At 35.8% G+C, this 16,660-nt stretch overlaps 1 protein-coding gene and 2 non-coding genes across 3 annotated transcripts in view; all 3 read right to left on the bottom strand.

Moving 5' to 3' along the window:
- The window catches only part of LOC108970201 (transcription factor IIIB 90 kDa subunit-like), a 41,634-nt gene continuing 24,974 nt past the window's right edge, over positions 1-16,660 (bottom strand). The window contains exons 3-7 of the mRNA XM_018935459.1: positions 4,184-4,333; positions 2,147-2,373; positions 1,002-1,756; positions 809-933; positions 1-745 (exon numbers count right to left, since the gene is read on the bottom strand). Coding sequence (XP_018791004.1) covers positions 603-745; positions 809-933; positions 1,002-1,756; positions 2,147-2,373; positions 4,184-4,333 — 1,400 coding nt within the window. The 3' untranslated portion in view covers positions 1-602. The remainder of the gene's footprint in view (positions 746-808; positions 934-1,001; positions 1,757-2,146; positions 2,374-4,183; positions 4,334-16,660) is intronic.
- On the bottom strand, positions 1,906-1,978 carry Trnak-uuu. The gene has a single exon. It is a non-coding gene; the product is annotated as a tRNA-Lys (tRNA).
- On the bottom strand, positions 2,580-2,652 carry Trnak-uuu. Its single transcript has one exon. It is a non-coding gene; the product is annotated as a tRNA-Lys (tRNA).

Raw genomic sequence — 16,660 nt, forward strand, 5'->3', positions numbered from 1 at the left:
AAAAAAAAATTGTTAAAACGCAAATCTTGTTTGGCTAAAATCCTATATGGTGACACCAGGCGTGTAAAAATGTATAGCAAGTGACAAACACCTCAYCACCACCCGCTGCCTCCGACACCAGCATMGCTTYATGCGCGCCTGGAGAATTCCCAGTGCCACAGCAATGCATTTTTCTGCGCAGCAAYGACTGAGAGTTGTTAAAAGCAACACACTTTTAGGCGCTCCGAAAAAGCATRGCACAGGGTATAACTTTTTTTATAAGAAAGATGAAATTTTTTTRTTTGTAATTAAATATTAGCATATTTATTTGAAAATGCACTTATTTGCAGCGCCWATATTATTATTTATTTTGGATGCTGCTGCGCTTTCAAGTAATTCAAATGCAGATTATATGAGAGATCCCTAGTAGATAGTTTTTTTCGTCACGTGATCATATTAAGAAAAATGTAAGAAGTAATAGCTAAATATATGTATATAAATATTTCTAGTATATAAGTGAGTTAGCTGCCATACTTTCACTACAATAAAGTATGATTCACTCGTGTAATAGTATATGTAACTCCATAGCCCTCTATTAGGAAGCAAATATTTCCAAATGGCGGTCAATAGTCGTCATAGCCGTAATAATCGTCTTCTTCACCATCGTTCAGCATATCTTTCAGCGAGGAATATTCACGTTCCGGTTCAGGCTCCACCTCAGCATCGCCATCCGCATCTGCATCATCCACAAACTCATCCAAGTCATCTGCGCAAAAAAAATTAACCGTTATTGTCACGTGAAAAATTCAAGTAATGACCAATTACTCACCATTCTCGACAACCACCGGCTCCTGCTTCGTTGGTGTCGCCGCTTCCTCTGCCACGGGCAGACCCATCTCCAATTTAGGCACTTTGGCTGCCGGTCCACCAATTGTGTAAGCTGGTTTGGCGCGACTAAACAATAAGAAAGAATAATTTCATTAAAGCAACTTTCAAAATTATATTGAAAGTTCAGCACCCACCTATTCTTGTGCTTAATGGGCCCCGTTTCAATGATTGGCACATTTTTCACGTCTAAAGCCTCACTTGCCGCAACCTCTGTGGCTGTTGTGCTGACAGCAGTTACATTACCTTCCGTCAACGTACGCAAAATATCATAATTGATTTTGCTTGAGATCTTCTTTTCCTGCAGCATTTTCTCGATAGCCTCCCCTGCGCTCGTTGAAGGACCGATTGGTTTACGACGTGGCCGTCGCTTTTTCTTCTCCGGTTTACCCTCTTCGCGCTCTTTGGCCAGACGCTCCTCCTTTTCGCGCATTTCTTTCAGATACTCGGCATTTAATGCATTCCACATATTGTTTTTGTACTCCGCCTCTTCGTGCGTGAGTATGTAATTGTTGATTTCCTCGTCATCCAGTCCTTCAAGGTCTAAGTCCTCCATGACATCGTTCTCTTTGGCCTTTTCCACTTCCAGTAGTTCGCTCGGTGCTGGCCGACACATAGACTCGATGTCCGGCTTAAGACCGCTTAGCACGATTTTCTCTGTTTTTTGCTGCCCCATAACATCGGGTGTGTCAGCGAGGCATTCTTTGATGGCCTCGAGATTGGATTCTTCAATGAAATTCGCCGATTCGACTTCTTCGAAATTGCTGTCGGTCCCTATATCGCCAAGTCCACCAGTCAGGCGTTTAATGGTGTTCTTTTGTATACGCTTGAGATCCTTTTCGAGGTGTGTATCGATTTCCTTTTGCAATTTGGATAACTCATGCTCGCCAATCTGTGAAGAATATATGAATATAAAGAAATCAGTATTTCAGTTGTATGTGTCAAATTAGAAAAAGAAATATATAGAGTATTTTAATGTAGAGCAATAGTGAGTAAATTAGAAAAAAAACATTAAAACATAGAGAAACAAAAAATTGTTTTCGCCCAACGTGGGGCTCGAACCCACGACCCTGAGATTAAAAGTCTCATGCTCTACCGACTGAGCTAGCCGGGCATTTACATCATTTCTTACAAAGACGACACGTCAATGTCAGGTAATGTTTTTGACTTTATTCTTAAATGATACGATCGTTTTGGAAAATGAGATTTATAACGGGGACCACATATGCTCAAATACTAATAATACTGAATATAAGGAGTCATAACTTTAAATAAAACTCACATCTTTGATGCGATCGCGATCCTTTTTCCGTGCCGCCTTAAAAGCGGGTGGATCCTGTTCCGCTTCCAGATCGACAGACATGAATTCATCCAAGGTGAGCGCGCTGGAGGGTGTGTCCGCGAATTCAATTAAGCGCTTGCGCACTGTAGATTCGTGTATTTTCACGATGCCCACAATGTCGAGTATCGTGCGGCTGAACTCGTGCATGCGTGCGGCGATCAGCAAAGCTACAATTAAATGAAATTAATTATTTTAGTGATTCTTGAAAGACGTTTTTACTTAGTGTTCATTTAATTAACATTTTAATCTTCCTTTAAGGATTTTACTCATAGATTTCTTTCTGGACTCTTTATTTTTAACTAGCATCATACACCTTTTCATATTTCTAAGCGTTCTTCTGCAATTTATATTCAATTAATAAAAAACTTGTTATCGCCCGAGCAGGGACTTGAACCCTGGACCCTTGGATTAAAAGTCCAATGCTCTACCGACTGAGCTACCCGGGCACATGTCAATATAAGCAATTCTAATTGTTAAGAACGCGGAGTGATGAGTCATATTTAGTCATTTTCTTGTCATTTCCATTTCGCTTAGCCAATTTGAAATTTATAAAATTACAAACTCATGAACTACTTATAAGAATGTGTGTTCAATTCATGAGTTTTTATGTACACAGAGACATTTTCGGCAAAATCTACGATTTATATGTATATTATATTTGCCACTAAGAAATAATAGGCAGATAAAATTAAAAAGGAAATCAACTTTAGGTACTGGGGTCCAAATATTCAGTACCTAGGGGTTTGAATTTTTTTAAAGTGGGCGGTGTCACGGCCATCGTCCAATATTAACACCGGCTCCCATAAAGCTTTCTCATACCATCTGGGTGGTTAATGTTTCTGGCGTATTTAGTTTTTGATTTATCGAGCTTTTAGTAGTTTTTAACTGTACCGTTATATGGGGTGTGAGCGGGATTAACCTCCGATTTCATCCATTTTCACATTGTCGTAAGAGTTCTTATAAGATTTGGACTGAGCTAATTTGGTTGTAACTTCAGAGGTTTAGAAGATATGTGCATTGAACTTGTCGCGGGGCCACGCCCACTGTTGCAAAAATATTTGCCCACATGTACTCCTTGCAACTGTGATCTTCTATACCAAATTAGAGTTTTATATCTTAATTGAGTGCTTAGATATGGCACTTTAACTACTTAAACTTCACTGCTAAAGTGTCACAACTCGAAAAATGGCAAATGTCCAGCAGGCAGAGGACGCAATTAACACAAAAATAAACCTAACAATTAAGTAAGACAGTGATGGCAATGAAATTTTTTAGGATGGTGGATAATTGTTATTATTGATATATTGAAAAAATTGATTTTGAGAATTCTTAAGTTGTCACTTCTTTTGTAGACAGTGTTCGATATATCAAAATAATTAGGGTAAAGAGAGTAGTTTAAATTAGGATATATGTTTGTTTATACGTGTAAGCGAAAAATTTAATAAGAACTGAGATACCTTCAGCCTTTCTTGAAGCTTGGTGTACGTGACAATTGGCACATTGAGAGGATTGAAAGATTGATTTCCCGCCTTTCTAATTTTTATGTCGAATATATCGATTAATATATAATACTATTTTTCTAAAAATAGATTTATAAACAGAGGCAATATAATTTTGTGTTTTTCCTAAAGAATTTATTTAGCGTTTTTTTTTTATAAAACAAAATCCTACGAATTTTTCCCAATTAGAACATCTAAAGCCTACAAGAAATTCCAAGTAAAACAAATTATATGCTAGGGATAACCAAGAAATTGAGAAATTCTTACTGCATATATATAAATTTATGAGTTGGTATGCAACCATATAAAAATATGCCCACAGTCCTATCAATCCAGTTAATGGGCCTTCGCAAAACAACCGGTAATGCAATCCAATTTAAACGCATGTTGCGCTATAAATAGATGCGCGCTTCAAATATTTACATACATGTATTAACTTATAAGTTAAGTATGCATGAAATCGCGATCATAAACTTACCTGCGCCACACAAACCGGTCGGTCGGCGACCCGAGTGCAACGAATCCTTCTTCATGCGTTGAACAATGCGCAAAGCGGTCATGGAGACCTCGTGGGTTTTGGCGCCGAACTGCAATTTATTGGCGAAGCGCATAATGTATAAGCAGGGATCTAGAAAAGAGAACAAACGAGCGTGGTTAATTGAGGAAATGAAAACTATACATATTTAGAAGTTGAAAAAATGTACAAAAGAGCGGAGAAGTAAGTGAATTTTTAAAGCAATAAAAAAAATTTAAAAGTTAACATACAAAGGCATAAAGAAAATGCGGAAAAAAATACAAAATAAAATTAAAATCAATATACCAAGGAACAAAAGAAAATTATATTAGTAATCGATCTAAGGCCATTTGAGACAGAAAAGAGTAGTAGAAAATATATTATCGCTATGAGCTAATGAGCTTCTTATTTCTTATCTACACATATTGCGTATTTTAGTAAACCAACAAAAAAATAATCAAAATTTAACAGCTATTCACCTCAAATTAGCCGCTGTCTGTCAAACGTGTAAAAGACAAGTCGAGGCAAGTAAAGAATTTGACCTTGAAATATCAACAAAAATACCCGTAGTCGTCAAGGCATTCACTCGTACGACGCCACGCCGCTATGGCTGGCGGACCAACCCACCGGACAGGCCGCCTGTCAGTGAAAGAGCAACTTGCTCAAGCAAGCAGTCGCCTGTGATGACGTGCAGCAGTTCGAGAGCCGGTTTGCAGTGAAGGCTTAATCCAAGCTGAGTTTAAAATTTCGCTGCCGACGCTTGACTGCAGTCGCAGCCGTTGTTGGCGGCGAAAAAAATCTTGAACCCGATCTTGAGCAAGTGCACTGTCGGCAGCAAGCCGCCGAATCAAAAACATGTGTAACAACAAGCGAAAGGAATGCTGTAGCACTGAAGACTGGTTTTGCATTTTTTCGTCTGCTGGGTGTTTTATCTTTAATATTTTTTGTTATTGCTGTTTTGAAAATTAATCGCAACAAAATGTGTGTGTAAAAGTAGCGATTAAAATGTCTGTCATTAATTTACAGAAAAAAAAATAAAAAAAAAAACTTTAGAGATAATAAAATAATAAGTTTGAATATCGATATCGATAATGATAAATATGTATGTATGTATAGCATATAGCAATCTATGTTTATAATGTGCTTGTCTCGCGTACAAAACGAAAGACTTACGCAACAAACTCGCATTCAAAGCAACCATCAAGTGACATTCAATACTCACACGCCGGCCGGTGGGAACCGCAAAAACTCATATTTATTATTGTTTACACAATATTTCGCAAATATGTTTTTGTGAGTTGTTGTAGATTTTTTCACGGCTTCGTATTTTAATTTTCGAACTAAGTATTTATTTAACTAAAAAATGGGACAGTAAATTTATGTAAATACGCGTAAAAGGTACAGGGTGCGACAGCGGTTATGTCTGTATAGAAATATTGAAAAACTTAATATCTTTTATGTGAATATGAACGTTTGACATAAGCACATCAATAGTTCGTAGATTTTTGACCCATATTTCATATTTTGCTTTTCCAATAAGCCCACAGAAAGAACTCAGCGTTAATAAAACCGGGAGATTTGTGTGATCCGTAACCGTCTTTCTTTTGGACATCATTCAAATTTTTGTAGTAAAAGTGATGACCTCGGTGCTTACATTGGCTCACTTTTTGGTTACGCACTAGCGTTATATTGATTAATAATGAATTTCTGTTTTGGGTTATACAGTGTGAAGTAGATCTCTTTGATTGACCCAGTTAACTTTACAAATTTCGCTTATATTTCCGCGACTCGTTTTAGGTGCAAAAGCTATATTCAAATTGTATATGCCGATATAAAAATTGACGCACCCTGTATGCACATACAAAAAGTTAATGCTTACATTCAATAGGCGGGGTGGCGGCGGATGCGAGACAAGTAAAGCGTTTTAAGTCGTGAAAGAGGTAGGTGTTATGAAGTAATAAGCAATAATATAACGGATGCGTTTTATTTATTTTATGGGAGACACAACAAAGTATAAATAAAATAAAATAAATTCTTTGAAACAGAATAATGTTTGACAATTTTGTAGAAGTATGTAATACAAAATCATATTTTAATTTGTTAGCAATATGTAGTAAAAATATATAAAAATTATAGAAATTAAAGCAAAAATATTTATATTAATATTTATTCTAGTCGAAGTGTTGCGAAAGCTTCAAATCGGACTTCGTTGTTGTTCATACTATGATACAGCAACATATCCCGAAGGGAAAATAGTTCTGTTAATAAAGCATTAATCTCATATTAATAGATATAGATACTGGATTTTCTTTTAGAACGACAAAGGCTATTTTTACTCATGCGACATATGTATAGGGTAGTAGAAAAAGTCTTTTCGTATTTCTAATTAAACTTCAACTTATTTTTTGTATATTTAAAAGTATAAAGTACTTTATTAAACCAAATATGTACCATTTTGATTGACCAATATTTGCCATTTTCCCGACATTATTCCATCAGTGTAAAACTTTTCTGGTTTCTACGACAAGTAACTTTCACAGGCTTCTCTGCTTCTCTTGAAGCCAACTTTACTCCATTAAGGGGTCAGTAGGATAATCTTTAAACAATTTTTTTTTGCATTTTCTGTTCCCTTATACCCTTACAATTAATGTGGAAACCCACTTTTATAATTTATTGACAACGTTGTGACAAAATTTATGTAAAAAAACATGGGGAAAAAACATTAATTACTTTTTCATTTATCAACATTTTTTCATAATTATAGCAGGGACGATAACTATTTACGTACTTTTTAAAAATAAATTGGGTTTTTATGTTTCAGATGATCCAAACATGAGAAATCGTGCCCGCCAGTGAAAAAAAAGCATCTCATTCACCCAGCCATTTGTCCGCCAGATGGCATCAAAAAATTCCGAAAAAATTTGTTTATACACTCCACGATATACCTCATGATATGTGAAAAAAACCATTGTAGAAAAAAAATCTATTGTAGAAAAAAAAATTTAAAAAAAAAACAGGCCAGATTACCCTACTGACCCCTTAAGGAAGTTCTGCATTGACCGAAACAAATGATAATCCGATGGTGCAAGGTCAGAGCTATATGGTGGATGCATCAAAACTTCCCGGGCAAGCTCTCTCAGTTTTTGCCGAGTCATCAAAGATGTGTGTGGTCTAACGTTGTCCTGATGGAAATCGAGGCCCTTTCTGTTGATCAGTTCTAGCCACTTCTTTCGATTGCTTACTTCAATCTAGTAAGTTTTTTTGACGGTGAAATGTAGAAACAATCGTTCGACCAGGCTGGAATAGCTCATAGTGGATGATTCCTTTCCAATCCCACCAAACACTCAGCAATAACTTTCGAGGCGTCAGTCCTGGCTTGGCGACCATTTGTTTATCGAGCTTCTTTTTCTAGCCAGTCTTTTTAAATAGTTCAAAACCGTTTGATGATGAATTTTAAGTTCCTTAGCGATATCCTGGCTGGCTGACGATCCTGGTCAATCTTTTTCATAATTTCATCGACTTTTTCAATGATAGGTCAACTAGAGCGGGATGCATCTTTCGCATCGAAATTTCCAGAACGGAAGCGAGCGAACCATTGTTTTGCTACACAAACTGATACAGCATTGTCTACGTAAGCTTCTTAAATTCATTGGTGGCTTGCTAGGCATTCTTCCCTTTTTTATACAAAAATTTCAAAATATAGCGAATTTCTAAACTATTTTCACTAATTTTTGAACAGCTGTAATTTTTTTCAACTTCCCCGATTTTTTTTTTGTGGTTAAATGAAAATGACAAAATACGAAAATACTTTTTCGACTACCCTATATTTAAAGCTAACTATTGGTTTTATGTAGTTCAATGACAACAGGACATCAGACACCAACCGTGAAAGATTAAAATGCAGTCACACAATGTTTGGGCTCCCTACCGGCATCACCATTTCTAACCATTTCTAACGGAATGAAGTGGTTCTGTCCCAGCTTTAACAGTTTATTTGGGTTCTTATATTTTAGACATTTGTGTCTGTTAAACGAATTATTCTATCTAATAATAAGAAAAAAGTAGAAAACCGTTAGGCGGAGCACCTTTCCGTTACAAGTAAGGGCTCATATTTGGAGAGCCTCCCTTAGAGTTGTCTAGCAACCAATTTTTCAGAGTACTAATCGAAGAAACGTTAATTTTTATTTCAGACCCACCTTAATGTTTTTATAATATATAAACGGTACAATGTACTAAATTCTTTATTTAATTTCAAAGAACAACAAATAACCTCTCGAAGCGGAAACATTCGCTCACATATTCTAATGTGCTTTTTCATGTTCTTATGCCCGCATTGAAAACCATAAACTAACCTGACCTTGCGCAACAATTGTACTTGACCCAATGACACACATACATATACAGCTACATATACATATTGGCAGCGAATTGGTCACAGTAATAATTTTATCTCTCTTTAATGACTTTTTGTCCGCCGCAATTTGCTCTGCGCACGCACAAATTAAACCAAGCCCACATAAAGCAAACTTGTGCTCGATTATATTTATTAATAAATATTTTGCTTTAATTCTTCGACTTTAGTAGCGCATATTAAGCAAGGAGCAGCAAACAGCGCAGCCTCCAAAGAACACAAATCTCGACAAATATTGTTGTTCTATTGTTGGAGTATTTGGCTTGCTGCGTGCGTGTCAAACTCTCATGCATATGATTGAGTCTTTCAGGGTCACCGCTGTAGCTGCAGCAGCACAAGCAAATGTAGCAAAGAACAGCGTTGGCAGCAGAGTGTTAGCAGTTAGAATACATTTATTTCGAAACAAATACAAAATGAATTGAAAATTTATTTTAGACAATATTTAGAAAAAAGTGAAATAGATGTGTCTGCAGCGCTATTATTAGTAATGTGCTTAACGGTAATTTTTTATGTACTAAATTAAAATCATGTTTAGAGAAGAAGCACTTATTTAAATCCAATGGAATAATGGCTTTAAACACGTTTCTATTCAATGTAATTATGAATAAATTTGGGCAATTTGACTCAAAATTGTCTTGTAAACTGGAATTTGTTTGTTTTTTATTGATTTGCTTCGTTTATAATGAAGCAGACGCCATGAATTTCGCTAAAATGAGTATTCAACCCACTCGGCGACACTTTGAAAAAAAAAAATACACATATTTTGTTTTCAAATCGGTGTAATTGATTTTAAAATTAAAAACAAGATATTTTTGCGCATTTAAACCGTTTTTGGTTTTTGTTTTTGTGTTAGAGATGAGCGTGATACGCAATACTTGATCTTGATTCTATTCATACTAAAATTTGGAGAAGCTTGTGAAGCCTTGTAATTGAATATATTCGGAATTTATGAAAAACCTAGCCTCTTCACAAATATCCGAATCCACCTAATGTAATTTTAGTTTTAAAACTGGTTTTGAAGGGTCTAAAACCAAACATTGCGTAATAAAGAGAGTAAAAAGTTATGTGGGCACTGTTTATACCCTATAGAGGGTAAATTTAGCTTTTTGGGAAGCTTGTAACACACTGTAGGAAACGTCATGTCATATACATATATCTAAATTATCGAGACAACGATCTCAAATTTTGCACACGTTCTTTTATTCACAAGAAGCTGCTCTTTTGTCGGAACCATCAATAGCGGACTACAATAGCATATAGCTGTCATAAAAACTGATCGAGCGAGTTAATGTCCTTGTAGGGAAAACTTCTTTATTTGACTACTTATCTGCACGAAATTTGAAATAGATTGTTGTTCAAGGCAAGACTACATTTTTCGAAAAAAATATCCTGATCGGACCATTATAAAATATAGCTGCTGTACAAACTGAACGCGAAAACTCAAGTGCTTGTATGGAAAACATTTTTATTTGACGAGATATCAGCATGAAATTTGGCATAGATTATTGCTAAATGTAGTGCTACAATCTCTAAAAAGAAATATATTCAGATCGGACCACTATAGCATATAGCTGTCATACAAACCGTCTTATCAAAATCAATCTCTCGTATGAAAAACTTTTTAACTTGACGAGATATTTTCACGAAATTTATCGTAGCTTATTGTCCAAGGCAAAACTACTTTCTCCGAAAATATTGTGCAGACCGGTCAGCTAGAAGGTATAGCTGCCATACGAACTAACCTATCAAAATCAATAAAGATTTCATGCTTTAAAAACTACACTTGTGAAGGGTGTTATACCTTCGTTGCAACCGAAAATAACCTTTTTCATTGTTATATACACATGTACGTATGCATGTATGTGTTCGTGCGCGGCCTCTTATTCCCAACTGGGGGTGATGCTATCGGCTTTCTCACTGGCATTTCGGATATGTTTTTAGTGTCTATATATAACGCTGTTGAGGTCTGAGGGATTAATATGAATGTATTTGAAATTATGCCAAAATCAATACTTTTACTAATATATATTTTTTTTTTGATAACTGTAAAACGAAGTTGTTCAAGATCGGTAACATCCTAATGATATCAAAGCAATATATTGCACAATTCGTAAAGGAATATTAGGGTAGGCGGACTTCGTTTCGCTACTGCATATACCTTCGCCTTTGGATTTGCCCCCTGTCTATTCTCAAATAAAATAATTGCTTGCTGGAAGCCATATTCGTCGAGATTGCGGCCTCTTTTAAAATAAAAGTTAAATTTTACTGCACAGATATTGATCGGAATTCAAACACCAATATTAATATTTAGCTTATTGTGTAGCATAGCAAAACTTGTAGGGGAACCAGCACAGGAAGACTAAAATTTTATCAATATTTGCCAAGACATTATTAATGTATTTAACAGATGTTACTCCTGATAACTTGCAAACGCTTTAATTTCATAGAAAACACCGAACTTAACTTTTGTAAAATAATTTTTGTATATTTGTAAATTTATTAGCTTTATATGATATTGATATCATTGGCCTTAACAACCGCGCCGTTAGTTCTGCATTCTCCAGACTGGATAACGAAGCGTAGCAAACGGGTCTGGTAGTGAACGAGGGCAAGACGAAATACGACTTGGCTCCCACGTCACTGTTGAGTCATAACTTCGAAGTGGGATATAATTTCAACTATCTTGGAACCAGTACTAACACTAGCAACAATTTCAGCATTGAAATCCAACGCAAAATAACTCTTGCCAACAGGTGCTACTTTGGACTCAATGAATAAAGACCAAAGTTATAAGTCACTCATCATCCCCGTCCTGTTAGATGGCGCAGAAGCATGACATTATGAGTTTTCGAGAGAAAGGTTCTGCGGAATATTTATAAGAAAATTTTGTAACTTTATACCAACATAGCAGGTGGGAAATGAATAAGACTATGGAAATTATTATTGGAAAGAATCTGCTCTCATTATTTTTATTGTTTCATTGAGTAAAACAAAACAAAAAAATTATTTTCATTTTGATATTAAAAAAATGTTACATGCTCAGACAATTTTATGAATTGACAATAAATAATACTGGAATTAATAACAAAATTATTTATAAAGCCTTTAACTGGCAATAAAATTATATCTATATTTCTGACTAAAGCTTGCTGCAATACAATCAAAAAATTTAATGAGTTTAACTATAGAGTAAATTTCATAGTAGAAAGGTGGGATATTGTGATAAAGACAAACTAGTTCTTTTCATTTTTTTTCGTCTGAAAAATTTTCCATTTTTGCAATATTCAGTAAAAGTAGACAATACCTTTTAACCTAAAAATTAAAAAAAATTTCGCACATATATTCGCAAAAAATCAATGTGATAAACTTATTGCTGCTTAATTTAAAAGTCATAAAACTATCGGCATAAGCTGATGTTAGTGATGCAATCGTTCATAGTTATCATTTGATGAAATAAAAAATTGTGACGTAATGAAGAAGTGCTGACGGAGAAGGAGGAGCCGTTGCGCTCACGAAGTGGCGATGAGACGGCATTAAAAAGCCATTAGTAAATATAGTACTTCGAAAAGCATTTGAAATGTCATCATATTAACACACACACATATAAATGAATACATACAAATGTTTTAGTATTATGTATGTAAATTTATTATATATGTATATTATGAATATATATAATATATATTGATGCATATAAATTGCAAGGATTGAGTCTCATAAAATAACAAATTTTTTTTTGCCTGAATTTATTAAAGTTTTAGACTCTAGAAGAGAAACGTTGTTAAAAACATATAGTCACAATTATTAAGGGAAGCGAAGCGTAGTGGAACATAGGAGCGTAAGGGCGTCCGCAAGTTCATTTTAGACCAACAGCTGCCTCGGACAGCCTGACCGTGCAACGAAAAGAAATGCTCGCTACTTAAATACTTACTTATCGAATTAGAGCGTTGTGAATTGTACTAAAATGCAGAAACTTCAACGACAGCATCAATGTCAGCAGCAGTCGCTGTTGCAGCAAATGTTTTTTTTTAAGCTTACTAAATGAGCGTTTGAGCGCCTTAAAGTATGTCAAGCACTTGACGGGCTTTTTGGCAAGCGCAGCCGCTACTTGAACCGTTCGCTGACAAGCGTTCAGCGCTAAACGCCTGCCACAATTACACTAAACTCAGCAATCTGTAAGCAGCATAGGCAGGTATACGTATGTATATACTCAAGCATATAAAATGCAAGCGGATAATGCGCGCAGCTTTAGTTAGACTTCAACTTAGTTGGTGAATGTGCGCATGTGTTGCACATTTAGACAGGCGGCGGTCAGTCAGCCACTCAGCCAGTCAGCAAGCAAGAACCACCCTGCTGTGCCATTGGCAATAAATGCATTTACTCATTTGAACTTTTGGCGCTAAGTGAGCTGAAGTGCCCAGCAGGCGCCGTCAGCCGTCAGCCATCAACATCATTTGCAGTTACATCAAGTTGCAACAATCCAAAGTGGCAGTGGCAATATGTTTTCACCAGCGCGCTGCACACAAATACAAATCGAGTAAACTTACTGCAGTGCACTGCAAGCACACACACACACATATATACACTTTCGAGCTCGTCGTCAACTTCGCTTCTTTCTTTGGGAAGCGTTGTGGCGGAAAAAGTTTCTAGCTTTTTTTAGTGCTCCTTCGTTGCAAGAAAAATGCGCGGAACTTGTAAGCAGTTAACAGTTTTGTTGCAAATTGATTGCAGCCATTGTAAATTGAATGTTGTAAACAAGCAGCACAAGCCAACTCAGCCAAGCAGTTTATACTTTATGGCGGGGTATTTGTGTAGGATATTAGCTAAGTGGCAACAAATTTCCAAACAATTTGTTGAGGGAGAACTCAAATTAAGCAGAGCTCCAAAATGGCAAGTTATGACCCACTTTTTTCGACTCCCTTGTATGGGTATAAATTCTTCCAATGCCAGCAGTTCAATTATTTCGATTTCTTTTGATTGAAATCGAAAAGTTAGTTGAATTTAGTGCAAGTTCAAGAGGCAACATTTTGGATTTTCTAATTAGGCCACCATTGAAGGAATGACTTTATTTGATATTTGCGAACTGCTAAATAAATATTCTTCGCATTGAATTTTCAAGGTTAGTGTTGAGTTCTGAATTCTACTTCTACTACATATACGCTTGTCTTTCTGACGTACATTCGGCGATTTTTACGATGAACGAAATTATTCAGAAAAGAAGTTCGTTTCAATTTTGTGTGCGGAATCAAATTTCTGGTGTCGAAACGTTCAGAATGTTGGAAAAGACCTTCGGAGATAATTGTTTTTTGCGACAAAGTGTTTTTGATTGGCACAAAGTATTCAAAGAGGGTCGAGAATGCGTTGACGACGAACCACGTCCAGGAAGGCCATCAACATCCACTGACGATCAATACGTCAATAAAATAAAGGAATTGTTGCTTGAAAAGCAAGGACTAACAGTCATATATTTAATTGGCAGCGTTGAAATATCGAGAAAATCGGTGAAAACCATTTTGAAAATCATTAAATGCGATGAGTTTTGGATCTATGCTTATGACCCGGAAAGAGATGATCAATCGGCCGAATATCGTGGCAAAGCCGAAAAAATATCACAAAGCAAGCCAGTAATCAGGGTTATGAAGACAGTTTTCTTCGCTTATCAAGGAGTGGTGCACTCCGAATTCCTTCCAACCGGCCCAACTGTCAATAAGGAATACTATTTGAATGTTTTGCGTTATTTGCGCGAAGCTATTCGAAAAAGAGGCCGGAATTATTATATAATTCTTGGTTTGGCACCATGATAATGCACCAACGCATACTGCATTGATTCTTCATGAGGTATTCACCAAATTTTCAAGCAATATGGTGTCGCAACCACTGTATTCGTCTGATTTAGCTCCATTCAGCAAACTGAAACGACCGCTACGGGGAAACCGTTTTGAGGCAATTGAAGACATTAAAGGTAAATCGCTACACTCATAAAAGGCTATTACAAAAAAATGCCTTAAAAACTGTTTCGAGGATTGGAAAAAAATTGGACAAAACATTGGCCTTAATAAACCTAGTGGGATTATCATATTTGAGAGAAACGATAAAGATTTTGACTAATAAATTAAAAATTATGAACAAAATCTTACTATTTTTTGCTCATAGTAGTATTAAGCTGATGATGCTTAGATGATTCTCTTCGAGCAATTAAAAGTTTTTTTCCAATCACTTATCAAGTTTCGATGGGGTTCATATCGGGCGACTAAGCTGGCTATAGCATCACCAGAATCCCGTTATTTTCCAACCAAGATTTTGTAATGCGAGAGGTATGTTTAAGATCATTGTTTTGCATGTAAGACAAATCTCCCTAGAAAGCCAATACACTCCGTAGCTCTCATTGTTCCGTTGGTTCGATCCACCATTCTGCCACAGAAACAATTTCACATCATAAGTGAACGACTTCCGAATTTATGGAGACCGACAAGAGACAGCGTATTTGGCGAAACGAAGATCAGAATCAAGTACTTGTATGAAGAACTTTTTCATCAGATCAGACCAGTATAAAATATGGATGACATAATGGCAGATCCAAGTATTAGTACTTTTTGCAATAACTCTTTTTTTTTTACAGATAATGCGTGTGTCGTGCCAAGCTGTCATGTTATTTGCGTTCAGTATTGTTTGGCAGACTTGCGTCTGAACAAGGTTTACAAACCGACTTATGGGCAACATAATAGGCCTACTGATCATACTATTCGCAGCATTATACCCATATTGAAACCCAGATTCATTATTGGACAATATTCGACCGAATAGATTACGTGTAGTACGCAGTGAAGAAAATGTACCAGCCGTAGCTGAGAGTACACATGAAGACTAAGAAGTCCATTCGGCGCCAGCAAATCGGACTGACTTGAAAAGTTCCAAGAAATTTTCAAACAAAAAAAAAACAAATAATCAACAAAAATTTCACGAAATTAGGCACGAAGACCTAAAAATTGTTTAAAATTTTATCAATCAATCGGATCGGTGTCCTTGCCGTATACTTAGAAATGTCAGTTATAGAGTGCTAAACATTATTGTGAAGATTCGAAACGGTTTTTCATGTCAAGTCTCTTCAAGATCTACATCTTATTTAAATTATGTATATATTATCGAAATATATCAGTTATTAACCAAGCACTTTAAGTGGCCTAGGTTAATTAACGTAACATTACTTAAAGACAAACGACTAAAAAGTCTTGTTTATAATTAAATTTATTCCTCCCATTAAACCATTATGTTTATATAACAAAATTATAGCAAGATGTAAATTATTTAATTTAGTAAGTTAGGCTTAAAATATAAAACCAATAAATACGGATAATAAGTGATAAACTCAATAACTAATTTAAGTTGATTGTGCGGACTTTAGTTGGTTTGCAAGTAAATATCAAGGTTTCAATTAATGGCATTCGACATGCATTTGAACATGTTTTACACCTCCGAAGATAGTGTAGCGGAGCGTAAATCAAAGAGAGGTGGAAGAGAAACAGTGAACGTTGTTAAAGGCAGCCCGGCAAGAGGATAATTATGTAAAGCGCTAAAGATAGGTGGAGATGTGCTAATTTGACTAAGTAGTCATTAGTAATGGTAGCAGAAACTGAAAATTTTGTGGGCAATGAAACAAAAACAACAACGTAGATGAAAGTAAACAAACTTGGAGACGCAGGGGAAATGTTGGGTTGCAGGCAGGTATATACGTTAATGGCTTGCTGGGTGATTACTAAACAGTAGCTTAGGAGTGAAGACAGCAAAGGCGGTGCAGCGTGACGTATGCGTGTCGTCGCGTTTACAATCAGCTGTGAAATGGACAGTTTTGCCACCTGATTATTATTTACTTTTTTATTTTTTTTATCACAACATATTTTGTATTCTACATAGAATTGGTTAAAAGAAAAGCTTTCCAAGTTTTCGATTTTCCATAAAATAGGACTGATTTAAAACATAATAATATCTAAAAATATAATATTACTATTTCGATTAGTCCAGACGTTTTTAAG

This window comes from Bactrocera latifrons, unplaced genomic scaffold (assembly GCF_001853355.1).
Source record: "Bactrocera latifrons isolate USDA-ARS-PBARC rearing strain unplaced genomic scaffold, ASM185335v1 scaffold_29, whole genome shotgun sequence".
Classification (NCBI taxonomy): domain Eukaryota; kingdom Metazoa; phylum Arthropoda; class Insecta; order Diptera; family Tephritidae; genus Bactrocera; species Bactrocera latifrons.